Source organism: Oncorhynchus masou, chromosome 21 (genome assembly GCF_036934945.1).
Source record: "Oncorhynchus masou masou isolate Uvic2021 chromosome 21, UVic_Omas_1.1, whole genome shotgun sequence".
Classification (NCBI taxonomy): Eukaryota; Metazoa; Chordata; class Actinopteri; order Salmoniformes; family Salmonidae; genus Oncorhynchus; species Oncorhynchus masou.
This window is the reverse complement of record NC_088232.1, coordinates 31,297,420-31,324,575: the sequence shown is the minus strand read 5'-3', so window position 1 is coordinate 31,324,575 and position 27,156 is coordinate 31,297,420. Positions and strand designations below refer to the sequence as shown.

Here is a 27,156-nt window from a genome sequence, read left to right as displayed (position 1 = left end):
AGCCTTACGGTTGTGGGCGGAGCAGTTGCCGTACCAGGCGGTGATACAGCCCGCCAGGATGCTCTTGATTGTGCATCTGTAGAAGTTTGTGAGTGCTTTTGGTGACAAGCCAAATTTCTTCAGCCTGCTGAGGTTGAAGAGGCGCTGCTGCGCCTTCTTCACGATGCTGTCTGTGTGGGTGGACCAATTCAGTTTGTCTGTGATGTGTATGCCGAGGAACTTAAAGCTTACTACCCTCTCCACTGCTGTTCCATCGATGTGGATAGGGGGGTGTTCCCTCTGCTGTTTCCTGAAGTCCACAATCATCTCCTTAGTTTTGTTGACGTTGAGTTTGAGGTTATTTTCCTGACACCACACTCCGAGGGCCCTCACCTCCTCCCTGTAGGCCGTCTCGTCGTTGTTGGTAATCAAGCCTACCACTGTTGTGTCGTCCGCAAACTTGATGATTGAGTTGGAGGCATGTGTGGCCACGCAGTCGTGGGTGAACAGGCAGTACAGGAGAGGGCTCAGAACGCACCCTTGTGGGGCCCCAGTGTTGAGGATCAGCGGGGTGGAGATGTTGTTGCCTACCCTCACCACCTGGGGGCGGCCCGTCAGAAAGTCCAGTACCCAGTTGCACAGGGTGGGGTCGAGACCCAGGGTCTCGAGCTTGATGACGAGTGTGTGTGTGTTTGTGTGTGTATGTGTGTTCCAGGAGGCCTGTGTGAGGATGGAGGAGGGCATCCACATGGAGAGGCACTGTGCCCAGCTAGTGGAACAGCATGGGGCAGCCCAGGACTGGCTGAGGGAGCATGTGAAGGGTCTGGGCCCCCAGCCCACAGACAGACAGGCTCTACACAGCTACGCCAACACCCTGAAGGTTAGTTACAGGAGCATGGAAAAGAACATGAAAGAACAGCATTGTATTGCAATGAAACCTGCCATTTGCTATTAGCTTATTTGTGCATTGCAAAATATCAAATCAAATCAAATGTATTTATATAGCCCTTCTTACATCAGCTGATATCTCAAAGTGCTGTACAGAAACTAAGCCTAAAACCCCAAACAGCAAGCAATGCAGGTGTAGAAGCACGGTGGCTAGGAAAACCTCCCTAGAAAGGCCAAAACCTAGGAAGAAACCTAGAGAGGAACCAGGCTATGAGGGGTGGCCAGTCCTCTTCTGGCTGTGCCGGGTGGAGATTATAACAGAACATGGCCAAGATGTTCAAATGTTCATAAATGACCAGCATGGTCAAATAATAATAATCACAGTAGTTGTTGAGGGTGCAACCAGTCAGCACCTCAGGAGTAAATGTCAGTTGGCTTTTCATTGCCGATCATTAAGAGTATCTCTACCGCTCCTGCTGTTTCTAGAGAGTTGAAAACAGCAGGTCTGGGACAGGTAGCACGTCCTGTGAACAGGTCAGGGTTCCATAGCCGCAGGCGGAACAGTTGAAACTCGAGCAGCAGCACGGCCAGGTGGACTGGGGACAGTAAGGAGTCATCATGCCAGGTAGTCCTGAGGCATGGTCCTAGGGCTCAGGTCCTCCGAGAGAGAGAAAGAAAGAGAGAATACTTAAATTCACACAGGACACCGGATAAGACAGGAGAAGTACTCCAGATATAACAAACTGACCCTAGCCCCCCGACACATAAACTACTGCAGTATAAATACTAGAGGCTGAGACAGGAGGGGTCAGGAGACGCTGTGGCCCCATCCGATGATACCCCCGGACAGAGCCAAACAGGAAGGATATAACCCCACCCACTTTGCCAAAGCACACCCCCCACACCACTAGAGGGATAACTTCAACCACCAACTTACCACCCTGAGACAAGGCTGAGTATAGCCCACAAAGATCATTGCCACGGCACAACCCAAGGGGGGACGCCAACCCAGAGAGGAAGATCTCGTCAGTGACTCAACCCACTGAAGTGACGCACCCCTCCTAGGGACGGCATGGAAGAGCACCAGTAAGCCAGTGACTTAGCCCCTGTAATAGGGTTAGAGGCATAGAATCCCAGTGGAGAGAGGGGAACCAGCCAGGCAGAGACAGCAAGGGTGGTTCGTTGCTCCAGAGCCTTTCCATTCACCTTCACACTCCTGGGCCAGACTACACTCAATCATATGACCTATTGAAGAGATTAATCTTCAGTAAAGACTTAAAGGTTGAGACCGAGTCTGCGTCTCTCACATGGGTAGGCAGACCATTCCATAAAAATGGAGCTCTATAGGAGAAAGCCCTGCCTCCAGCTGTTTGCTTAGAAATTCTAGGGACAATTTGGAGGCCTGCGTCTTGTGACCATAGCGTATGTGTAGGTATGTACGGCAGGACCAAATCGGAAAGATAGGTAGGAGCCTTGAAATCAGCCCTTGCCTTAACAGGAAGCCAGTGTAGAGAGGCTAGCACTGGAGTAATATGATCACATTTTTTGGTTCTAGTCAGGATTCTAGCAGCCGTATTTAGCACTAACTGAAGTCAATTTAGTGCTTTATCTGGGTAGCCGGAAAGTAGAGAATTGCAGTAGTCTAACCTAGAAGTAACAAAAGCATGGATTAATTTTTCTGCATCATTTTTGGACAGAAAGTTTCTGATTTTTGCAATGTTATGTAGATGGGAAAAAGATATTCTTGAAACAGTCTTGATATGTTCGTCAAAAGAGAGATCAGGTTCCAGAGTAACGCCTAGGACTCCTGCTTATAATGAAGAAAAAATACATCTGTTTAACTTGTGGAAACTAAAGGAGTGTGTTTTGAATTATTTTTGTTGTATTAATGCTATTTAATCTCTCCTCAGACTAATATTATTCCTGTGGGTACCTTTGCCACTGTTCCACCCCCTGTCATGGTGTATTTATTTGTGCATCGCAAAATATGTCATACTATTGTTTTACTGTATGTGTTTCAGGACAGCTTGTTAAGACCATATTGTCCATATTGCTAGTCTGAGGGTTGTAAATACTGTATGTGCCCTCCTCCCCCAGGCTCTGCTCCAGACTGTCGACAGGGAGGAGAGGGAGATGAGGGAGCTGGACGCAATCCGAGACACCCTGCTGAGCCACTGCACCCCTGCCGGTCGTGACACCCTGACCCTGGAGGTCAGCCACCTCCACGACCTCCTCACTTCTTCTGAGAGGGAGATGACGGAAAGGCTGGCAGGCTGCGAGGCCCAGCTGAAGGAGCTGGATGTGAAGATGGCCAAGAAGGCCCAGGGCCTGAGGGAGAGGGCCAAAGCCCTGCAGTGGGAGCTCCGTTCTCTGGACCAGGCCCTGAGCTACAGCGAGCCACACCCCAACATAGCCCAGCTCCAGCAGCACTGGCACAGCCTCAAGGTACCTCTGCTGCTCCAAATGACTCTGCTCCGTTTGGCACTGTACTAGTTCCCATATTACGGTATTTCTTTTTCAACAACTTAAAAGAATCAATGTACACAGTCTGTGGGACAATTGCAACAAAGTAAATACAAATCAATTATAGTTCTATATTGCTCCGAGACCTGAGTTTTACACTTGTGATTTCTGCACCCTTTAGAACTGCGAGAGGTCATTGGAGGGGTTAGGGCTTAAAGTTCATGACATGCGTCAGGCTGCCAGATCTGCATCCACAGAGGAAGACCTTCCCGCTGATATCATCTCAATAATGGAGTTACTGAGCCAGCAGCACGACAGGTACTAGACTTGGCATCCCAAACATTCAGCTCATTATCAAACTGTGCAGTGCACAGAACCTCTTCCTGTTGCTCTCCAAGTTTAAACTCAGCTGGCTCTCTTCCATTTCAATTTCAGTTTTAATTGTTATTACTCCTTTATATCATAGATAACGGAACATGCTGATCTTTCTTTGTAGTTTGAGGGGTAGCAAGTTGCAAAAGATAGAGACATGGAATTCTTATATACATGAGTAGCTGGGATGTTTAGTATATTAGCTATTAACTAATCTAAGAGATTGTATCAGCTTGTACATATGAATATCCTGTCAGTGTGCTTATGCTATCCTCTCACTCTCTCTCTGTGTGTGTGTGTAGTCTGAAGACCAGGTTGGGTGAGAGGCAGAGCTGCTGCACTGAGAACACAGCTCGCTGCCTCACAGCCTCTGTTCAGCTTCTGCAACAGTGGAACCACTCCTCACCCACACGGACAGCCCCCTCCATCCAGGTTATAGCACAGGCCTCTCAATCTAACAGAATGAATGTTGATATGATGAAGTGTAACGTCTTCAATATATCCAAATCGATATGTAATTCGGTGTGTGTCAGCTTTTGTACTTTCATTGCACAATCTAGTTTTATGAGCATCACATACAATACAATTGAAAGTTTCCCAGTAATGTTGGCTACCTGGGTATGGGAGCAAATTGTTGGAACTGTAGAGGGAACACAATATTCCTGTATGCCTTGCTGAAGTAATTGCCATGGTACATAAGTGTGTAGATGTTTTGAATTTGGTCATTATTTCCAATTATTACAGGAACATTATCAAGGACTTTGTTTAGTGCCTATGGGTACATCCTGTAATGCGTGACTCACTGTGGTCCATTTGCTAGATTGTTGAAACAACATTAATCAGAGCTAGTGAGGTCAGGGATATAGACTATTCCAAGAACTCAGTTGTTGAGTAAACATGGAAACACTCATCACTCACTGATGGTAGAACATGTGACAGTGGTTCTTCCTGCTTCAGGCTGCATTAGAGGAGGGTGTGCAGTTCCAAAAGGCCCTGAAGGAGGTGCTGTCTCACAGACAGTTCCTGGTGGACTGCCTGAAGCCTGACCAAGCAGACAGACTGGAGAAAGACACCACTGCAACACTCAGGGATGCAGACACACACAGCACCTTTCTCACCAAGACTCTGAAAGTGAGAACTTTACTGATCCCCAACCAGTCCATTGTTAAACTGTGTAATGCAACACCATTTTGTATTCATATTTTCTCTCCTTTTCCCTCCCAGGATGTAGCTGAAAAGAGTAAACAGAAAATAGATGTGACTCAACCCATTGCTGTCACCTCAGTCCAGACAGAAGACAAACCAGCCGCACCACCTAGGAGGACAGCCAAGACCAAGCAGACTCCCACCCAGGAGAGTCAGCAAGCTACACCACAGTTGCTTCTCCATATCACAGAGAAAAATATACCACAGCCACTCCCCCCTGTCACAGAGAAAATCATACCACAGCCACTCCCCCCTGTCACAGAGAAAATCATACCACAGCCACTCCCCCCTGTCACAGAGAAAAACATACCACAGCCACTCCCCCCTGTCACAGAGAAAATCATACCACAGCCACTCCCCCCTGTCACAGAGAAAATCATACCACAGCCACTCCCCCCTGTCACAGAGAAAAACATACCACAGCCACTCCCCCCTGTCACAGAGAAAAACATACCACAGCCACTCCCCCTGTCACAGAGAAAAACATACCACAGCCACTCCCCCCTGTCACAGAGAAAATCATACCACAGCCACTCCCCCCTGTCACAGAGAAAATCATACCACAGCCACTCCCCCCTGTCACAGAGAAAATCATACCACAGCCACTCCCCCCTGTCACAGAGAAAATCATACCACAGCCACTCCCCCCTATCACAGAGAAAATCATACCAGTCAAACAAGAGACTTCAGCTGTCACTGCCATGGCGCATACTGAAGCCCCAAGTTCAGGGTCTGTCATGACACAACAACTGGCAAAGGAGAATAAAACTGCTGTCACACAGGTGCCAAAAGCTGCAGTAGAGCCTAAACAGAGCACGATAGTGACAACTCGATCGGTTGAAACCGACATAACTTCCACCACCATCCAAATACAAGATACCAAGAGTCGATCGTCTGAGACCCTGATGACAGAGAGAACTGCAGTCAAGGAGCATGGTGATACTCATGTTACAAGAGTAGAGACTACAACTGTGAAGACGGTTAGTCAGGCAACTGACCAGATAGACCAGGGCCTTGATCAGGAGACATCTTTGACAGATGCCCTACGCTCACAGCATGCTTACATTGACTCTGAAAAACAACATAGTCATGACGACACACAAGTAAAACAATCTCAGGTAAAACAAGCTCACGTCCCTGACACAAAAAGCCAAGTGTGTTATGATGTCGACACACCGCAGCCACTAGAGAAGAAATTGTCCTCTGTCATTCTGGACACTGACACTGTGTATGTGCAGACACCAGAGATGTGGCCACTGATGAGCAGTGACACCGCACTTATCATATCCTCCGGAGCAGTAGTGCTTGATACTGACAAAATGGACTCGGACACTCAGTCCACCAGTCACAGTCCACAGCAGACAGAATCACAGGACTCCACGGTAAGGCCCAGTGAACACCCTGAGAATAGGTTTCCTCAGTCCCAGCCCGACACAGCTGTGGAGAACAAGGTCAAGTATGACACTGAGGAGTTATGGAAGGACAGCAAGACTGAGACTGAACAACCAGACCTTATACTGGACTTGCCTGATGTGGCTCAGCCCACTGCTGTTGCCTCTTTCCAGACTGTAGTCAAAGCACCACCCCCGTCCACACCACCTCGTAACAAGAGAAAAGCCAAGAGCCAGCAGGCCCAGCCCTCTGACACACAGCCTGCTGTGGAGAACAGGGTCAAGTATAACACTGAGGAGTTATGGAAGGACAGCAAGACTGAGACTGAACAACGATACATTGTACTGGACCTGCCCACAGTGAGCGATGTGGCTGTACTTCCTGCTGTCACCTCAACCCAGACAGAGGACAAAGCAAAGGCACCATCCACACCACCTCGTAACAAGAGAAAAGCCAAGAGCCAGCAGGCCCAGCCCTCTGACACACAGCCCAACACAGCTGTGGAGGACAGTGTCAAGTATAACACTGAGGAATTATGGAAGGACAGTGAGACTGAACAACGATACATTGTACTGGACCTGCCCACAGTGAGTGATGTCCAGAAAGAGCCTGTTGCTACTGCTGTCACTTCAATCCAGACAGAAGACAAAGCTAAAGCACCATCCACATCGCCTCGTACCAAGGAGACAGCCAAGAGCCAGCAGGCCCAGCCCTCTAACACACAGCCTGCTGTGGAGAACAAAGACAAGTATGACACTGAGGAGTTATGGAAGGACCGCAAGGATGACACTGAACAACGATACATTGTACTGGACCTGCCCACAGTGAGCGATGTGGCTGTACCTCCTGCTGTCACCTCAACCCAGACAGAGGGCAAAGCAAAGGCACCATCCACACCACCTCGCACTAAGAAGACAGCCAAGAGCCAGCAGGCTACAACCCAGGCCCTTCTACCTCAGGCCTCTAACATACAGCCCGACACAGCTGTGGAGAACAGGGTCAAGTATAACACTGAGGAATTATGGAAGGACAGCAAAACTGAGACTGAACAACGGTACATTGTACCGGACCTGCCCACTTTGAGTGATGTCCAGAAAGAGCCTGTTGGGAAAGAGGACAAACCAAAAGCACCAACTCCACCAGCACCTTCCGCATCACCCCTGACCTCTGAGATAAGTAAACAGAAGGCTGATGTGGCTGTACCTCTTGCTGTCACCTCTATCCAGACACAAGTCGAACCAAAAGCACCAGTACCATCCACACTGCCCCGGACCAAGAAGACAGCCAAGGGCCAACAGTCTCCCACCCAGGACAGTCAGCAAGCTAAGCCACTGTCACACACCCCTGTCAAAGAGAAAACCATACCAGTCAAACAAGAAGCTTCAGCTGTGACTAAACCGGAGAGCAAGGTAATCGGTTCTGATCAACCCAGTCAAACAAAGACCCACGTCACTAAGACAGTGCAGTCAGAGAAAGCAGAGACAGTGTGGACTGAAATTGACATATCTCAGGCAGAGGTTAGCAAAGCATGCCTACCACAGACTCAACCAGAACCCTCCAAAGCAACGAGTGACAGAGCTATTGAGGTTGAGGACAAAGGGGCCTGGGAAGAGCATGCTAAAGAGTGGAGAAGTGAACATGACCAATGTGAGGTGCAAGAAAGTCTGACCGAACCAAAGGTGAAGTTGGAGGCTACTGCCCAAACAGACAGAAAACAGTCAGCTAAAATCGAAAGTGAGAGTCAGTCAGTGAGTGAAAAACAGCCAAAGAGAGATGCTGCCCAACCAATCAAACAACATGGAGCTACAGCTGCAACTGAGAGCACCAGAAAAGAAGACAGGGAGAGCAGCACGAAAGGCCAGCCAGAGGTAAGTGTGGCCAAATTAGACAAACAACAGACAGATGAAGAGGAGCGAAAGAGGAAAGAGCTCAAGGAGGGACCAGGGCCCAGATTCATAAAACCTGACATTTTTTCCTTAACTATAAAATTAAGCAAAGTTGCTATTCCTCAAAGGTTCTTGAACATTTTCTCGCGCTATTTCCTATGTTTCTCCTTAAGCCAAAAGTTAAGAAGAAATTAGATTCTTGAAAATAATGTTATTGGAAATGTTGTTAATTCCAAGATGGCTCAACCCTTACACTCAGGCCAGTGAGAGACAAAGCTCAGGAAAGCAATTGAACATATTTAATTTACTCCCAAACTTCATCTGAAAGTTTCAGTATTGATTATTTTAAACTCAAAAACATGTTTTAGAACAGTCATCTCAGTAAGAAATATGCTAACATGATTGCCACTGCTAGCTAGATAGCTAGCTAAAACGGTTGCCTAGCAACAAACATCTTAAAAATATTTGTAAGAAGATATTTGAGAAGTTTGTGAGAAAATCATTCAACCTTAATATATTGTTGAGGAATTGCATTTACAAACTATCTTATGAACTTATAATTTTTTTTCTTAAGAAGCTTCTTAAGTTTTTGTATAAGAAGTGTTTTGGGAATCTGCGCCCAGGCCATGTTGCTATGGCAACAGAGAGCACAGAGAGGGCAAAGCCGGATGGCAGTGACTTGCCACAGGTGAGTCCATTGCTCGCTCACTCACTCAAAGCTGTAAAATACCCCCATGTTTGTTTTGAGAAAGTGTGGGGTTCTATCTCCAGGCTCTGTAATATGATCTGTATAAGTGAGACAGGCATGATTCTAGTCTGATTTATCTCTGGGGTTTTGTGGCACATTGTTCTAAAGGACAGAACATTTTGAATGCCCCTGTACCTCAGAGCAGCTAGAGGTCTTACCTAGAGAGACAAAGAGAGGACAGAGTGAAATAAATAGTTGGAAAGATGAGAGTGAATACAGTGAGTGAAGTTGCTTCAGGGAAGTAATGGTATTGCCAAAATTGTATTAAAACCACCACGTTTGCATGGCTCTAGGTGGAAAAAAACACATGTTCTTTTGTGTGTGTTGTAGCTTGGGTCTACAAAGAATGCTTAGTCTTTTGTTAATGACGTTGATAGCTGTTGATAACTTTTGATAATGTTGATAATGTTAATATTTACTCCCTTGTAATGTCCTCACTCATAATGCAGCAAAGGACAACTACCCAAGGTACTTTTAGATGTGTTTTTTTAAGAATACAATGTCGTCTGAACAAAGAACAAGGGCCTGTGCACAAGGGCCTGTGACCATAGACTGTATATACAGTGGGGCAAAAAAGTATTTAGTCAGCCACCAATTGTGCAAGTTCTCCCACTTAAAAAGATGAGCGAGGCCTGTCATTTTCATCATAGGTACACTTCAACTATGACAGACAAAATGAGAAAACAAAACCAGAAAATCACATTGTAGGATTTTTTATGAATTTAGTTGCAAATTATAGTGGAAAATAAGTATTTGGTCACCTACAAACAAGCAAGATTTCTGGCTCTCATAGACCTGTAACTTCTTCTTTAAGAGGCTCCTCTGTCCTCCACTCGTTACCTGTATTAATGGCACCTGTTTGAACTCAGTATAAAAGACACCTGTCCACAACCTCAAACAGTCACACTCCAAACTCCACTATGACCAAGACCAAATACTATGACCAAGACCAAAAGTTGAGAAACTTTTGTTATTGACAAAATACTTATTTTCCACCATAATTTGCAAATAAATTCATGTGTGATTTTCTGGATTTTTTTCTTCTAATTTTGTCTGTCATAGTTGAAGTGTACCTATGATGAAAATTACAGGCCTCTCTCATCTTTCTAAGTGGGAGAACTTGCACAATTGGTGGCTGACTAAATACTTTTTTGCCCCACTGTGTATATATATAAGGAAGGTCTTTACCTGTGTTTGCACGGAACACACGGCTCCTGGACAGGAATGTGAGCTGCCCGCCTCTCTCATGATGTCACTCTCTATAATGTCATAGGCAGAAAGACTAAACACTGATCCTGCCCACTCTAGTGTTCACTTCACTGCAGTGAGTGTTGATGTGGAGAGTATTATTTTTCCACTTCCATCCGTGGTTTTTGACACCACAGGTTTGACGTAGGCTTTGGTGAATGCCTGGAAGCCCGCTATTCATTCACAGGTTAATTGTTATTTTGGTTTTCATAGCAGCAACAGGTGTGCAGCACAGAGAAGCCAGAAGCTCCTGTTGAGGCAGCAGTCCTTGTTGTAAAGAAGGAGACTCTAACCCCAGAACCTTTTGTGAAAAAAGAGACCCCAGCTGAACCAGAAGGACCCACCATGCAGGACATCTTCACTGACATCCAGCGCCTGTCACAAACTGGACCAAAGAGCATTCTCATTGAGGTACGCTCAAAGGTTACTGTGCAGTGTTGCAAATGCACATTTTTCAGTTTGTGATAGTAATGCTTTGCATTAGTGTTTGAAATGTGTCTGATATTTGAACGTTTGTGCGAGCAGTTCAGAAAAAATTGCCCTGGCAAGGAAAAAACGTATTACAATAGCTTGAATTATTAGTATCTCAATCTTTGTCGAAGCGCACCACACTGTCTACTGTCCACATGGTCATACTGTCTCTTTGTGTGTAACCACAGATTAAACCTTGGGAGGACCCCATGAGGATTCTGAACACGTCTCTGGCTGACCTGCAGGCTCGTCTGAGCAGGCTGGTGGTCAGGGTACTGGGCTGCAGAAACCGCCCTGCAGACCTCAGCCCCGCAGCCATGGCTTTGCAGGTGGAGGAGGCCGAGGTGAGAGCCAGACCAAAATAAACCGCAACCCAATAGCAACACACAACACACCAGAAAACCACAACAGCAACACACAATAGAAACCCACAACATAATCCACAGTACAGTTCACAATAGTAACCCATTTAAATGTAAACATAGAGGTTGATATTTAAGTTATAAGCTTTTCAAGTCTGTCCTATTGAGTCAGTTGATCATTATTCCTAGAGTGAACATGTGTGTTTTGTATGTTGTGGTTCCAGGAATGCAGACAGGCTGCTCAGACCCAGGTGTCTGTGTTCTCCCAGCCCAGAGAGGCTCAGACTGCAGACCGGGAGGCCTTTGAGCATGTGGCGAGCCAGTGGGGCGCAGCAGTGTGGGATGCCTCGGAAGCTGTCCACTGTAAGGAGGCCCAGCTGCAGCTGGTCACTGAGGCGGACAGGCAGACACAGACAGTCAAGGCCACTCTGGAGAAACTGTCTGCAGAGCTGGAGGCCCTCACAACGTGAGTGTTGTCATTGCAGTCTCTGATGAATAGATTTACTTTAGTTTTTATCATTAAGAATATTAGGCATTTTCTAATTTCACAATACAATTTGATGGTCATACTGCCTTGTGAATAGTGGAGAATATGTCTATAATGCTCCGTTTTTAAAAATAATGCCCCTCTACCATGCTGTGTGCAGATCCCCAGTGGAGAGCAGCTCAGCAGAAGCTGAGGAGCTACGTTCCTTTCTGCGGGGTATGGAGGAGGACAGGACCGTCATGGGGGAGCTGACCCTCACTCTCACCAAGCTGTCCCCCCACCTGAACCAGGCAAAGCGAGCTGCTGCACAGATCCAGCAGATAGGCCTGCAGGAAGAGTGGAGGTCACTGGAGAGAGCTTCAGAGAAGACCCTGTACTGTGTCAATGGCTATGCCAGGGAAACCAGCAGCCTTCTTGCAGAGATCTCCTCTCTTCAGGAGCAACTGGAGGTCATAGGAAAGGCTACAGGCTCACCCCATTCCACTACAATCCAGTGGGACAGCAAGAGGGCCCAGGAGCTGATGATGGTGAATGCTGAGCTGACTGCAGCTCAACAGAAATACCTCTACCTGCAGCAGGGCTCAGAGGCTCTGGCCCACAGCTCCCTATATGAGAAGGAGACGAGGCAGATAGAACAGGGGCTCCAACAGGTCAAGGAGCAGCTGGATCGTGTTGGAGAGCAGGTGTCCTCTCAGACCCCCAGCAGTGACAACCCTATCATGAATAAGATCCACAAGGTAATGATGGACGCCTTTGCCTGGGCCAAGCAGATGGAGAGCGACATTGAGGGCCGGAGGAGGACGGTGGCCCTGCTCCCTGAGGGGGTCCATCGGCAGATCAAAGACCTGAAGAAGCTGCAGTGGGAGATGGCGGCCAAGCAGGCCCAGCTGGAGGCCCTGGTGGAGGAGGTGGAGGAGCTGCTCCCAGAGCTGGACCAGGCTGATGAGGTCCCCATGGTGCACTCCTCCCTGGTCAGCCTGGAGAGTCTGTCCAGGTCCACCACAGAGAAGCTAGCCAAGGCTGTGAAGGAGATGGAGTCAGGCTTGCAGACTAGAGAGAATATGTCAGAGCAGATAGCAGACCTGGACTCCTGGGTGGTGGGTCACCTCCATAAAGAAGCCTCCAGGAGGGGAGAGGGGGAGGGCCAGAGTTCTAAAGACCTGGATCGCCGAGTCAGACAGATTCAGGAGACCCTGGTAGAGGCGGAGAAACAGGCTGCTGTGTCCGAGGCTCTTCTCATGAGGAGCAGAGACATTGCCTCTGAGCTCAGCATCACAGAGAACTGCCTCCTCAATGAGAAACTCACAAACCTCCAGGAGGACATCAAGAGCATCATCAGCTATGAGAAAGCTAACCAGCAGGAGCTGGAGGAACTCCTTCAGACTCAAGACGCATCTAGGCAGAAGGTGACCACGGTGGAGAAGAGCCTGAGACAGATGCTGGTGGACCTAAACAGACACAGGTTCCCGGTCACCAGAGAGACTCTAAGCACCATTGAGCCGTTTAAACATATGATCATGGAGCACAAGTGCCAGGTGGACAAGCTGCAGCCCATCATCCCTGAGGAGAAGAAACAAGAGCTGCTGTGTTTCATTTCCCAGTTGCACTGCAAAATGAGCACGCTGAATATGAAGGCCAAAGAACACGAGAGGTACCTCACCTTCAGGCAGTGTGTGGAGGAACTGCGGGAAAATGTGGAGGAGCAGGTCCTCCAGACCAAGGAGGAGAACACGGGGAAGGAGGAGAGGTACACGACCGGTCAGGTCATCCTCACTCAGCTCCCTCTGATAAAGAGACTGTGTGAGGAGGCTGCCGATGAGCTGCAGAGCATCTCCCAGGACCTCTATCCCTCACAGCTGTCTGCAGAGCGTGGGCGGCTTAAGCAGAACCTGGAGAGCTTCCAAACCTGGGAGATGACTGTGATCAACAACATCCAGATCCTGGAGTGGGGCCTGCTGAAGGAGGTGCACCTCCAGTCAGAGCAGAGAGCTGTGCAGGCCTTCCTAAGGGACATCCAGCGGGAGCTGCAGCAACCATGCCAAGTGGAGCCCACCGAGGAAGCCGTCGACAAGGAGCACTGGAGGATTGTGACCCTGCGGATGACCGTGGAGTGCAGACTGAGGGTGTTAAAGATTCTAGAGCGCAAGAAAGGAACTAGGCAGCAGGATGGATCCCCGGAGTATAGTGACCTGATGGACCTGAAGAATGCAATCCTGAATGAATGTGACTTACGAATGGCAAGTTGTTTTGTTTTTGGTTGATTGTGTTTCAAAACCATATTAAATGCATGTTCTACTAATTTAAAAGGTAATTGACTATTCATGTAAAAAATTGTGATGATTTTTCAGGAGAGAGTTTCCCAGGCACGGAATTCTTTGAGAGACTACATTGGAGCTGTGAGTGGTGCTGTCAGGTTCCTCCAGGAGGCTGAGGCCCTGCTCCATCCCTCATTAGCCCCAGTCGGAGGTTGCCTTGAGAGGCTGAGGGACATCCAGCAGGCCCTGGCCTCCATGGAGGAGCAGCTCCATTCCCATATAAGCCAGATCCAGACCCTGGCCCTCCAGCATGACTACCTGAGCCCCCAGATGGTGGAGCGCCTACAGAGGGAGGTACTGAGCCAGCTCCTGGTGCGGATGTCCACCCTCCAGGCCCAGGCCCAGCTCAAACTGGAGGCCCTGCAGAGGTAGACACTGTCTCTTAATAGTCAAAGGACCTTAGATACAGTCATGATAGTGAAATTATTGTAAAACTCAACTGCCAAGTCAAGCCAACCTTCTAATGCTTAATGCCATTTGTAGTAGTCTTATTGATGTGACGCCTGATTGATATGTGGCTTGTGTTTGGTAGGTGTGCTGAGTATCACAGAAGGTATAGGAAGTGCCATGAGGAGATCTGCCAGTGTGTAAAGAGCGCAGAGACCCATCTCTCCTACTGTCACTCTCACAAAGTCAGCTCTCTCACAGACTGCACCGACCAGCAAGCTCAGCTAAAGGTATGGGGAAAGAATGCTAAACGCATTTTTCGTAGCGTTAACTTTTTTTTTTAATATCTATTTTTTTACCCACCACTTTCTCTCTCCTTTACAGGCTCTGTCTGAGGAGGTGGATTCTGTAACTGGGCTTCTAAAGTGTTTGGGGGAGTGGTGCCCGGAGCAAGGTTGCCGTTGCAGCAGGGAGGGGGCGGTGAGCGCGCTCTGGAGGCAGGTGGCAAGACTGCAGCGTTGCACCCGCAATCTGAAGACTCACTCAAATCAGAGGGCAGACGAATGGAGTGATATTACAAAGAGCGTGAGTTACATGATAGATACTGGACACCTCTTCCTCAATCTTAAAAATAGCTTTGAAATTAAGTTGAAATTAAGTTGAAATTAAATTGTTTTCAACCCTGAGATATAAAATCTACCAAACTCTTTCAGCCAATGATTGACACAATATAGAGAGAGACCCCACTCTTCCCTACACACCCAGCACAGAAAGTCAGGTTGGAAGCAGCCATTTTACAGACTGACTCATTAACTCCAATTCTTGTTATCCTTTCAGGTGGAGCGAGCGTCCATCATGCTGGAGCAGGTGGAGGCTGAGCTGCCAAATGACTCCAGGGAGAAGGTGTGTGGGGAAGAGCTGCAGGTGCTGCTGTTGTACTGGGACCAGTACCAGGACAGGCTAGACTGTGAGCACCGAGCTCTCTCAGCTCTCGAGCTGCGCATCGCCAGACTGCTGGGCGTCCCCGCCCACCTAGAGCAGGCCCCGCCCAACCCGCTGTGTCAACAGTTGCAGGTCATGCAGGACCGCTATGACAGGTGAGAGGTCAACCACCATACAACAGACAGGACAGGAAACACATTGTTTGGTATTATTGTTTCAGGAGCTGAGTGTGTGGTGCCGCAAATATTACACTTAATTCCCACTCCTCAAAGACACAAATCCTCATATGCCAGCATATGCCCATATGGCATGAATTAACAACTATAGGCTTTAAGACAAGTGTTAAAAGCCAAACGTGTTGCATTGATGGTCATACCAATCAGTGTTTCTGTGGTAGTGCAGGGCAAAGGTACTCAAACTCCCAGCGGCTCCACACATTCACACTTGGATGAGCATTCTGGGAAAAGTGGGTCGGGAAAGGGTTGCTGTGCCTCTCCACTAAGGACAACAAGCGCAGAAAGATGCACACTCATACCTACTCAGTCATCCACAGCATACACACACATGCTTACTGTGTAGATAGACAATCACAGATGCAGAGGTTGTGAAATACTTAAATACCTGAATTGAGATGATGCTCTGCATCCTGATTTTGGTGTCAGCTTTAGTTCCCAAAGGAAACGCTTTTACTTATGAAGTCAAGGTAAGAGACTAGAGTTTTTTAAATCTCTTTTTTTAAATGGACTATGTGTTATATTGGTTATGTACCATGCTAGCTGTTTTTGATTCACAGTGATATACAGAGCCTTCGAAAGGTTTTCAGATCCCTTGACTTTTTAGAAAATGTGTTACGTTACAGCCATATTCTAAAGTTGATTAAATAGTTTTTTTCCCTCATCAATCTACACACAATACCTCATAATGACAAAAACAGTTTTTTAGAAATGTTTGCTAATTTATAAATAATAAGAAAAACATGACATTTACTCAGTACTTTTTTGAAGCACCTTTGGCAGTGATTACAGCACTTATACTTGGGGAGTTTCTCCCATTCTTCTCTGCAGATCCTCTCAAGCTCTGTCAGGTTGGATGGGGAGCAGTGCCGCACAGCTATTTTCAGGTCTCTCCAGAGATGTTTGATCTGGTTCAAGTTCAGGCTCTGCCTGGGCCACTCAAGGACGTTCAGAGACTTGTCCCGAAGCCACTCCTGTGTCATCTTGGCTGTGTGCTTAGGGTCGTTGTCCTTTTGGATGGTGAACGTTCGCCCAAGCCTGAGGTCCTGAGCACTCTGGAGCAGGTTTTCATCAAGGATCTCTCTGTACTTTGCTCCATTCATCTTTCCCTCGATCCTGACTAGACTCCCAGTCCCTGCCGCTGAAAAATATCCCCACAGCATGATGCTGCCACCACCATGCTTCACTGTAGGGATGGTGCCAGGTTTCCTCCAGACGTGATGCTTGGCATTCAGGCCAAATATTTTAATCTTGGTTTCATCTTTTCAGAGAATTTTGTTTTAGATACCTTTTGGGAAACTCCAAGCAGGCTGTCATTTGCCTTTTACTGAGGAGTGGCTTCCGTCTGGCCACTCTACCGTAAAGGCCTGATTGGTGGAGTACTGCAGGGATGGTTGTCCTTCTGGAAGGTTCTCCCATCTCCACAGAGGAACTCTAGATCTCTGTCAGAGTGACAGAGCCGGGCGGCCGGCTCTAGGAAGAGTCTTGGTGGTTCCAAACTTCTTCCATTTAAGAATGATGGAGGCCACTGTGTTCTTGGGGACCTTCAATGCTGCAGACATCTCTTGGTACCCTTCCCCAGATCTGTGCCTCGACACAATCCTGTCTCGGAGCTCTAAGGACAATTCCTTCAACCTCATGGCTTGGCTTTTGCTCTGACATACACTGTCAACTGTGGGACCTTATATAGACAGGTGTGTGCCTTTCCAAGTCATGTCCAATCAATTGAATTTACCACAGGTGGACTCCAATCAAGTTGTAGAAACATCTCAAGGATGATCAATGGAAACAGGATGCACCTGAGCTCAATTTCGAGTCTCCTAGCAAAGGGTTTGAATACTTATGTAAATAAGGTATTTCAGTTTTTTATTTTTAATACATTTTCAAAAATGTCTATAAACCTGTTTTCGCTTTGTCATTATGGGGTACTGTGTGTAGACTGCTGAGGATTTTTTAAATCAATTTAAGAATAAGGCTGTACCATAACAAAATGTCAAGGAAGTCAAGGGGTCTGAATACTTTCCGAAGGCACTGTAACTAAGACTTTAGCCAGCTGTTTGGTGCACTATAGACCTGCCTGTCTGTTTGTGTCTGCAGTCTGAAGGAGAAGAGCATGCTGGGGCGGTGTGTGGTGAGGACGGAGGTGGAGGAGAGGGACAAAGTGAGGGAGGAGCTGAGTGGGGTGAAGGCGTGGCTGGTGACTGCAGAAGACCTCCTGTCACAGCTGGAGCAGTGTCCCAACACACATAAGCTACATGTGGGTAACCCTCTGTCTCACAGCACCTTAACATCACACAGTGTGGACAACACAATGTACCTATACACACAGAGTGTAGTAATTTAGCAAATATTCACAGCAGCATCCAGGAGTTAAGAGTGCCAGATTGAAAGGTTCCACAGTTGACGCATGGCATTTTGGGTCTTTGGTGGTAGACTTCAATTAGTAGAATTAATGACAAAATACTGTTTACTTGTCATTTTCAGTAATTTACTGTATTTTATGGAATTGTCCATATATTTTTTCATATTTAGTGTGTTGCTTATTGAGGTGGTTTTGGTTGTTTCAGTGTTCTTGACAAATTATAGCATAGCCTACTGTGAATGCTAATATATTTCATAGGGATAAGTGCATAGTTGAGATTTGAACAACCCCCTCCCCTCTGTACAGTGATGCATGCGTAACGTGCTTCTAATGAGTCGGCATTTCCCATCCCTGTACCCACAACACAATGCTGTGTCTGTGCTCTGCAAAACAAACACGATCAACTCAGGGAAACGTTTACAAAGACAATATCTCTTCCAAATTGCACGGTTCACATTTGTATCTAATTTGAAATTCATAGAATTAATGATTTGAAGCTCAAGTTGAATTAAGTGGAAAGTCTCGTTGTGACTGTACTATATATTTCCTGATTCTATCATTCCACCATGAACTGTATGTGGCGGTTGGTTTTGAGTTTCACTGCTGAAAGGTTGTTGTAATGAAGGTCTTCAGTGAGACTGTTAGCTCAGTGAAAGAGTTCCCCAACAAAGTGCCACATTTGAATTTAACCGTTGGCTGGGCCCTCATCCCTTTAGCTAGCTTGGTTTTACCAACCTTCCCCGGAGCTTTGTCTTGGTACTCAGTGGATGAGAGGGGACCAGTGTTAGTGTTGTCTAAAGACCTGAGTCTTGTCCAACATTTTCTCTATGTCTCCCCACCCCCCTCTACTCAGAGAGGGTCTATGAAAGGGCTCTAAAGCCCCCCCATACCTGCCTCTTTTTGTTCCACCTTGTAAGTGGATCCTCTTGGTGCATCTGTCCCAGTCTCAGGCCAGCATTGATGTACCCTCCCTGACACACACACACACACAGACACACACACACACATGCAGCTTCCTATGTGGCGTTGCCCTGATCCCTGTCTCAGAGCCAGGTTCTGCTGTATTTCATCTGCATCACTGGTCGTATTTTTCCTATCGTCGTTTGATTTTCATGTTCAGTGTGTGGACTAGGACTGTGAATAGCCTCTCATTAGCTGTGTGCTGCTAGGTGGGAGGTGAAGAGGGTTCATGCTGAGTAGCTTCAGGAATGAAAGACTTAATAAGGAAGCCTTTCTGAGCTAGTTAAACCAGCCCAGGAGAGAGAGGTGCGACATACTCGGCTGTACATTCTGTCTGGTAAGAGCTGGACCCTATGGAGGATGTGAATGAATCTATGAATGTGTATTAGCGTGTTTGTGACCTTGGAGACATAATGATGGCAGAGAGAGGGTATAGGCTGTAGAACAGTGGAGGCTGTTGAGGGGAGGACAGCTCATAATAATGGCTGGAACGCAGCGAATGGAATGGCATCAAACACATGGAAAGCCGTGTGTTTGGTGTATTTGATTCCATTCCACATATTCTACATCAGCCATTACCACGAGCCGGTTCCTCCCCAATTAAGGTGCCACCAACCTCCTGTGCTGTAGAATGAGGAACGCTGAACTTTGTTTTTTCTCCTCTCTCTTTCAATCTCTTGCTTTCTCTCTCTCTTATTCTCTCTCCATCTTTCTCTTTCCCTCCCTCTCTGTCTCTCCTTAGGAGGTTCACACCCAGCTGTGTACCCAGAAGACAGTGCTGCAGCGCATCATGGAGGGTCTGAGGATGAAGTACTCGGACATGTACACCCTGGTTCCCGTGGAGATAGAGGGACCGCTACAGGACGTGACACACTCACTGCAGGAAGTAGAGGAGAAGGTACAGTAGCTGAAACCTTTACCTGTGCTTGTAGCATTATAATGTGGTCTATTTGTAAGGACCTCATTTGTAGATATTTTCTATGAATGTCAAGAACAAGCTACATGTATTTCCACTACTTGTGTCTGACTGTCTTACTGCTCCCCAGGTAGGGGATGTAATGGAGAAGAGCGGTCCCCTGCACAGACTGGGAGCCAAGGTGTCTGAGATCAAGGCTGGTCTGGGATCAGTGCAGGACAAACTGCAGCAGAGAAGCCCCTCTCTGTCGGAGGCAGAAAGCACACAGAAGGTGAGTGCTAAGATAGCAGATATGAGAACTGATCTAGGATCAGAGTTTACCAGGTTGATGTACATAGCAGAAAGAGACTGTGTTATCACATTTGTGTGTGTGTGTGTGTGTGTGTGTAGCGTGTGTGGGACGAGCTGGACATGTGGCACTCCCGTGTGGCAGCGTTGGAGGTGGAGGTGCAGGATCTGGAACAGGCTGAGGAGGCCCAGGTCCTCACAGAGAGCCTGACAGAGGCCCAGCTGCTCCACTCACACATGGCCAAGCAGGCAGAGCAGAGGACCGCCTTCCTCAGCAAGGTGAGGAACTACGATTCCCTAAACCCCCCTGGTTACTCTAACACATGTTCAGTTAACCCCTTGGGTAGTGTTAGCCCCTGTGTTTGTGGACTAGGACTGTGAATAGTCCTAGTCCAGTGTGTGATTGATAGATCATATTTTTTTTTGATGACGCCAGGGTTGACTTTTATTTGTGGATGATGATATCATAGAATGTCTGATGTTATGATTTTTCTATATGATTTTATAGCTGATTTAATACTGACTATGTGTTTGTGTTGGTTGCAGATCAGCACATGGTTACAGGAGCATGACGAGATGATCAACAGCTCCAACAGTTGGCTAACTGAGGCTCAGTCCTGGCTCACTGCTCCCTGTACCTACACTACAGCCAAAGATTTGGCCAGCTACGTCCACGCACTACAGGTCAGTACAGCGCAACTCTTACCCAAAACTTTCCCTACACTCACCCAAGTCAAATGTACTACAATGACGTGAGCAACACAATTTGATTCATCACCGCATAACAAATGTTAAGGTTAGCCTATATTATCAGAATAATCATATGGTCTCCTGTAGATGTTGCTGATCTCTATCCTTCTGTGTTGTAGATGGTGCTGGATGACTCGCAGCAGATCCGCATCACTCTGCAGGGCTTTGTGTCCGTGCTGAAGGAGATCTCCCTGGTGTGTGACATCACAGCGCAGCAGGAGCAGCTGGCTGAGGCTGACCGCCATGTGGCCGCTGTGCAGCAGGGCTTTGTGGCTCCACTCTCCCAGCTAGACCATGCCGCCGCCGTGAGTCCACCTCTCTTTCTCCACTTCTCCTAATTTCTTCTCCTTTCTCTCTCTCTCTCTCTCTCTCTCTCTCTCTCTCTCTCTCTCTCTCTCTCTCTCTCTCACTCACTCACTCACTCACTCACACTCTCTCTCTCACTCTCTCAATTCAATTTCAATTCAATTTAAAGGCTTTATTGGCATGGAAAACATATGTTAACATTGCCAAAGCAAGTGAAGTAGATAATAAACAAAAGTGAAATAAACAATAAAAATGAACAGTGAACATTACACTCACAACATTTCCAAAAGAATAAAGACATTTCAAATGTCATATTATGTGCAAATAGTTAAAGTACAAAAAGGAGCAAAAATGAAATTAACATAAATATTAATCCATTAACATAAATATAGGTTGTATTTACAATGGTGTTTGTTCTTCACTGGTTGCCATTTTCTTGTGGCAACAGGTCGCAAATCTTGCTGCTGTGATGGCACACTGTGGTATTTCACCCAATAGATATGGGAGTTTATCAAAATTGGTGCTGTGATGACGCACTGTGGTATTTCACCCAATAGATATGGGAATTTATCAAAATTGGGTTTGTTTTCAAATTCTTTGTGAGTCTGTGTAATCTGAGGGAAATATGTTTTTCTAATATGGTCATACATTTGGCATGAGGTAAAAAGTGCAGCTCAGTTTCCACCACATTTTGTGTGCAGTGTGCACCTAGCCTGTCTTCTCTTGAGAGCCAGGTCTGTCTACGGCGGCCTTTCTCAATAGCAAGGCTATGCTCACTGAGTCTGTACACAGTCAAAGCTTTCCTTAAGTTTGGGTCAGTCACAGTGGTCAGGTATTCTGCCACTGTGTACTCTCTGTTTAGGGCCAAATAACATTCTAGAGTGTTGTTTTTTTGTTAATTCTTTCCAATGTGTCAAGTAATGACTTGGTCTAATTGTGTTGCTGTCCTGGGTCTCTGTGAGGTCTGTTTGTGTTTGTGAACAGAGCCCCAGGACCAGCTTCCTTAGGGAACTCTTCTCCAAGTTCGTCTCTCTCTGTAGGTGATGGGTTTGTTATGGAAGGTTTGGGAATCGCTTCCATTTAGGTGGTTGTAGAATTTAACAGCTCTTTTCTGGATTTTGATAATTAGCGGGTATTGGCCTAATTCTGCTTTGCATGCATTATTCTGTGTTTTACATTGTACACAGAGGATATTTTTGCAGAATTCTGCATTTTGTGAATTCTTGGTTGGTGAGCGGACCCCAGACCTCACAACCATAAAGGCCAATGGGTTCTATAACTGATTAAAGTATTTTTAGCCAGATCATAATTGGTATGTTGAATTTTATGTTCCTCTTGATGGCATAGAAGGCCCTTCTTGCCTTGTCTCTCAGATCGTTCACAGCTTTGTGGAAGTTGTGGCACTGATGTTTAGGCCAAGGGATGTATAGTTTTTTGTGTGCTCTAGGGCAACGGTGTCTAGATGGAATTTGTATTTGTGGTCCTGGCAACTGGACCTTTTTTGGAACACTGTTATTTTTCTCTTACTGAGATTTACTGTCAGGGCCCAGGTCTGACAGAATCTGTGCAGAAGATCTAGGTGCTGCTGTAGGCCCTCCTTGGTTGGGGACAGAACCGCCAGATCATCAGCAAACAGTAGACGTTTGACTTCAGATTCAAGTAGGGTGAGGCCGGGTACTGCAGACTGATCTAGTGCCCTCGCCAATTTGTTGATATATGTGTTGAAGAGGTTCGGGCTTAAGCTGCATCCCTGTCTTAACCCACTGCCCTGTGGAAAGAAATGTGTGTGTTTTTTTTGCCAATTATAACCTCATACCTAGCTCTGGCATCTTCTACATGGATTTTAGAATGTTGTATGTTTTTCCCCCAACCCCACTTTCCTTCAATTTGTATAGAAGACTCTCATGCCAAATTGAGTCAAAAGCTTTTTTGAAATCAACAAGGCATGAGAAGACTTTGCCTTTGTTTTGGTTTGTTTGTTTGTCAATTAGGGTGTGCAGGATAAATACGTGGTCTGTCGTATGGTAATTTGGTAAAAAAAGACAATTTGGCATTTGCTCAGTACATTGTTTTTATTGAGGAAATGTACAAGTCTGCTGTTAATGTTAATGCACAAGATTTTCCAAAGTTGGTTGTTGACGCATATCCCAAGGTAGTTATTGGGGTCAAATGTGTCTCCACTTTTGTGGATTGGGGTGATCAGTCCTTGGTACCAAATATTGGGAAAGATGCCAGAGCTGAGGCTGATGTTAAATAGTTTAAGTATAGCCAATTGGAATTTCATTTGGGATACCATCAACACCACAGGCGTTTTTGGGTTGGAGGGTTTATATTTTGTCCTGTAGTTCATTCAATGTAATTGGAGAATCCAGTGTGTTCTGGTAGTCTTTAATAGTTGATTCTAAGATTTGTATTTGATCATGTATATGTTTTTGCTGTTTGTTCTTTGTTATAGGGCCAAAAAGATTGAACAAGTGGTTTACCCATAAATCTCAGTTTTGGATAGATAACTCTTCATGTTGTTTGTTTAGTGTTTTACAATTTTCTATGGATTCTTCAATTACATTGATCTGATTTCTGACGTGCTGTTCTTTCTTTTTCCATAGTGTATTTCTGTATTGTTTTAGTGATTCACCATAGTGAAGGCGTAGGCTCAGGTTTTTGGGGTCTCTATGTTTTTGGTTGGACAGGTTTCTTAATTTCTTTCTTAGGTTTTTACATTCTTCATCAAACCATTTGTCATTGTTGTTAATCTTCTTTACATTTTTTTGATTTGATAGGGAAGCTGAGAGGTCAAATATACTGTTTAGGTTTTCTACTGCCAAGTTTACACCTTCACTATTACGTTTTGTCCAGGGAGTAGTCTAAAAGGGATTGAATTTGTTGTTGCCTCATTTTTTGGGGGTAGGTTTCCACACTATTTCCTTCCATCTATAGCATTTCTTAATATTATTCAGTTCCTTTGGCTTTGATGCCTCATGATTGAGTATTTCTCTGTTCAAGTAAACTGTGATTTTGCTGTGATCTGATAGGGGTGTGGGCTGACTGTGAATGCTCTGAGAGACTCTCTCTGTCTCGCTTTCTCTCTCTGCATTGCTCAATGGTCTTTTCTGATTGTGTAGGAGGTGGAAGCTATAGAGACGGAGGTGAAGATGATGGAGAAGGACGTCACTGAGATCAGGACGTTGTTATCGTCCCCTGACACTCTTCCCAGCCCCAGAGAGGAGAGCCTGAAGGTGAGCTGGGTGAAAGGAGTATCTGGCACGTTTAGCCCTGGGACAGGGAGTGAGTGCTGATCTAGGATTAGTTTTGCCTTTCAGATCATAATGAATAACAAATGGGAAACCTGATTCTAGATAGTCAATCCTACTCTGAGACGCTTTGTGAATACAGGCCCTGGTCTCCCTCCTGTAACCCAGAGTGAGTCACTGTGTGTATATCCTTATACAGGTGTGTGTGGACAGGATCCAGTCTTTGCGGACGACCATAGCAGAGATCCAGAGCTGTAAGCCAGGCCTTTGTCTGCCAGAGAAGGCTGAGGAGACCCTCACTGTCTTTCAGAGAGTGGACCAGCTCCAACAGCAGCTAGAAGAGCTGGAGAAGGTGGCTGGGCAAATAAATGACTCCTCACTACACACAAACACACTTTCTCAAATGTACACTCAGGATTAATGTTTTCCTTAATTTTCCTTTATTTTCAGATGGTTCCAGGGGAGTTCATAGTGAAGAAACAGACACTCACTTTACCGCCAGTGAAGGTCCCTGCACCTAGCCCAACTGTACCCACCTCTTCCACAGAGAATGTTTCTGTGCCCAGCTCAACATTACCAGCCACGGAGGAAGCAGACGTGAGATCATTCCCTACAGCCACACCACTGCATGGGTCACCTCCTCACTATAATGATCCTCAGATTTTAGACTGGGTTTCTGTATAAGCACTTTGTGATATGTAAAAATTGCTTTATAAATAAATGTGATTGATTGAACCTGACCAGGATATTGTGTTTTTGCAGGAGAATGGAGTGGAGCAGGGCCAGATCCAGATAGTCCATGTAGAGGAAGACGTGCTGAAGTCTTCTCCTGAACAGAGACTCAGCTGGGGAACGGAGAAGAGTCGGGTAAAAACCAAGTCACCCATATGTAGACAGTCTGACATGTTGTTAACATGTGTCTACCTGGTAGTATCTTGTACCTGTCTGACGACACACATCCATAGACTGTGCTGTCTATTATAGTTTAGAAGCCTTTGAAGTCTTACTCCCACTCAGCTGTCTCACCCTCACTCAGCTGTTTCACCCTCACTCAGCTGTCTCACACTCAGCTGTCTCACCCTCACTCAGCTGTCTCCCCCTCACTCAGCTGTCTCCCCCTCACTCAGCTGTCTCCCCCTCACTCAGCTGTCTCCCCCTCACTCAGCTGTTTCACCCTCACTCAGCTGTCTCACACTCAGCTGTCTCACCCTCACTCAGCTGTCTCCCCCTCACTCAGCTGTCTCCCCCTCACTCAGCTGTCTCCCCCTCACTCAGCTGTCTCCCCCTCACTCAGCTGTCTCACCTTCACTCAGCTGTCTCACCCTCACTCAGCTGTCTCCCCCTCACTCAGCTGTCTCACCCTCATTCATCTGCCACCTGTCTTACCTCCAACCTGTCTCACCTCACTACTTTGTGTCAGCTGTAATCTGATTTATATTCTAAAAATGAGATGTGAGAGTAGATGACTTGTTCTAACATCACAGACACTGGTCAGGGGTAGGCAGGTCATGCTCCGTATGTCATATGGCTTTTAATGGTACATTTGTAATGACTTGGTGCTTAGTTAGTTTGTAGTGCTTAATAAAGCAGGACATCAGTCTTCTAATAGCATTGCATGCTTTTCATAACTCTTTGTTTTTCTACTATTCTTTCTTTTTAGAAGATGACCTCACTGTTACATAGGGGGAGGGACATACCATATTCAAAGACAAAACGAACACCTAAGAAATGATGAATAATTTATTATAATATATAATGTATATAACATTAGTAGGGGATAGGGGTTGGGGGGATATGTGTTTATAACATAGGGGATATAGGGGTTGGGGGGATATGTGTTTATAACATAGGGGATATAGGTTTATCAAAAGGAGAAAAGGTTTGAAAATAGGAGACAGACATGAAGCATCAAACAACCCATCATTAAAAAGCCTATTGTCAACATACAGTATATACAGTTGAAGTCGGAAGTTTACATACACTTAGGTTGGAGTCAATAAAACTTGTTTTTCAACCACTCCACAAATTGCTTGCTAACAAACTATAGTTTTGGAAGTCGGCTAGGACATCTACTTTGTGCATGACACAAGTAATTTTTCCAACAATTGTTTACAGACAGATTATTTCACTGTATCACAATTCCAGTGGGTCAGAAGTTTACATACACGAAGTTGACTGTGTCTTTAAAAAGCTTGGAAAATTCCAGAAAATTATGTAATTGCTTTAGAAGCTTCGGATAGGCTAATTGACATCATTTGACTCAATTGGAGGTATACCTGTGGTTGTATTTCAAGGCCTACCTTCAAACTCAGTGCCTCTTTGCTTGACATCATGGAAAAATCAAAATAAATCAGCCAAGACCTCAGAAAAAAAATTGTAGACCTCAACAAGTCTGGTTCATCCTTGGAAGCAATTTCCAAACGCCTGAAGGTAGCAGGTTAATCTGTACAAACCATTGTACGCAAGTATTAACACCATGGGACCACGCAGCCGTCATACCGCTCAGGAAGGAGACTCCTAGAGATGAACGTACTTTGGTGCAAAAAGTGCAAATCAATCCCAGAACAACAGCAAAATACCTTGTGAAGATGCTGGAGGAAACAGGTACAAAAGTATCTATATACACAGTAAAATGAGTCCTATATCGCCATAACCTGAAAGGCCGCTCAGCAAGGAAGAAGCCACTGCTCCAAATCCGCCATAAAAAAAGCCAGACTATGGTTTGCAACTGCACATGGGGACAAAGATCATACTTTTTGGAGAAATGTCCTCTGGTGTGATGAAACAAAAATAGAACTGTTTGGCCATTATGACCATTGTTATGTTTGGAGAAAAAAGGGGGGTCTTGCCAGCCAAAGAACACCATCCCAACCGTGAAGCTCGGGGGTGGCAGCATCATGTTGTGGGGGTGCTTTGCTGCAGGAGAGACTGGTGCACTTCACAA

At 46.1% G+C, this 27,156-nt stretch overlaps 1 protein-coding gene across 1 annotated transcript in view; it reads left to right on the top strand.

The window, feature by feature from the left end:
* syne2b (spectrin repeat containing, nuclear envelope 2b) overlaps nucleotides 1-27,156 on the top strand; it is a 147,625-nt gene that overhangs the window by 56,680 nt on the left and 63,789 nt on the right. The window contains 25 exon segments of the mRNA XM_064928115.1: nucleotides 695-859; nucleotides 2,965-3,312; nucleotides 3,512-3,648; nucleotides 4,005-4,134; nucleotides 4,660-4,833; nucleotides 4,927-5,607; nucleotides 5,610-8,168; nucleotides 10,396-10,593; nucleotides 10,842-10,997; nucleotides 11,240-11,481; nucleotides 11,663-13,739; nucleotides 13,851-14,185; nucleotides 14,350-14,494; nucleotides 14,589-14,789; nucleotides 15,042-15,301; nucleotides 17,477-17,636; nucleotides 19,444-19,599; nucleotides 19,748-19,888; nucleotides 20,008-20,184; nucleotides 20,452-20,589; nucleotides 20,775-20,960; nucleotides 24,084-24,197; nucleotides 24,412-24,564; nucleotides 24,663-24,809; nucleotides 24,975-25,079. Of these exon segments, the coding sequence (XP_064784187.1) occupies nucleotides 695-859; nucleotides 2,965-3,312; nucleotides 3,512-3,648; nucleotides 4,005-4,134; nucleotides 4,660-4,833; nucleotides 4,927-5,607; nucleotides 5,610-8,168; nucleotides 10,396-10,593; nucleotides 10,842-10,997; nucleotides 11,240-11,481; nucleotides 11,663-13,739; nucleotides 13,851-14,185; nucleotides 14,350-14,494; nucleotides 14,589-14,789; nucleotides 15,042-15,301; nucleotides 17,477-17,636; nucleotides 19,444-19,599; nucleotides 19,748-19,888; nucleotides 20,008-20,184; nucleotides 20,452-20,589; nucleotides 20,775-20,960; nucleotides 24,084-24,197; nucleotides 24,412-24,564; nucleotides 24,663-24,809; nucleotides 24,975-25,079 (9,285 nt within the window).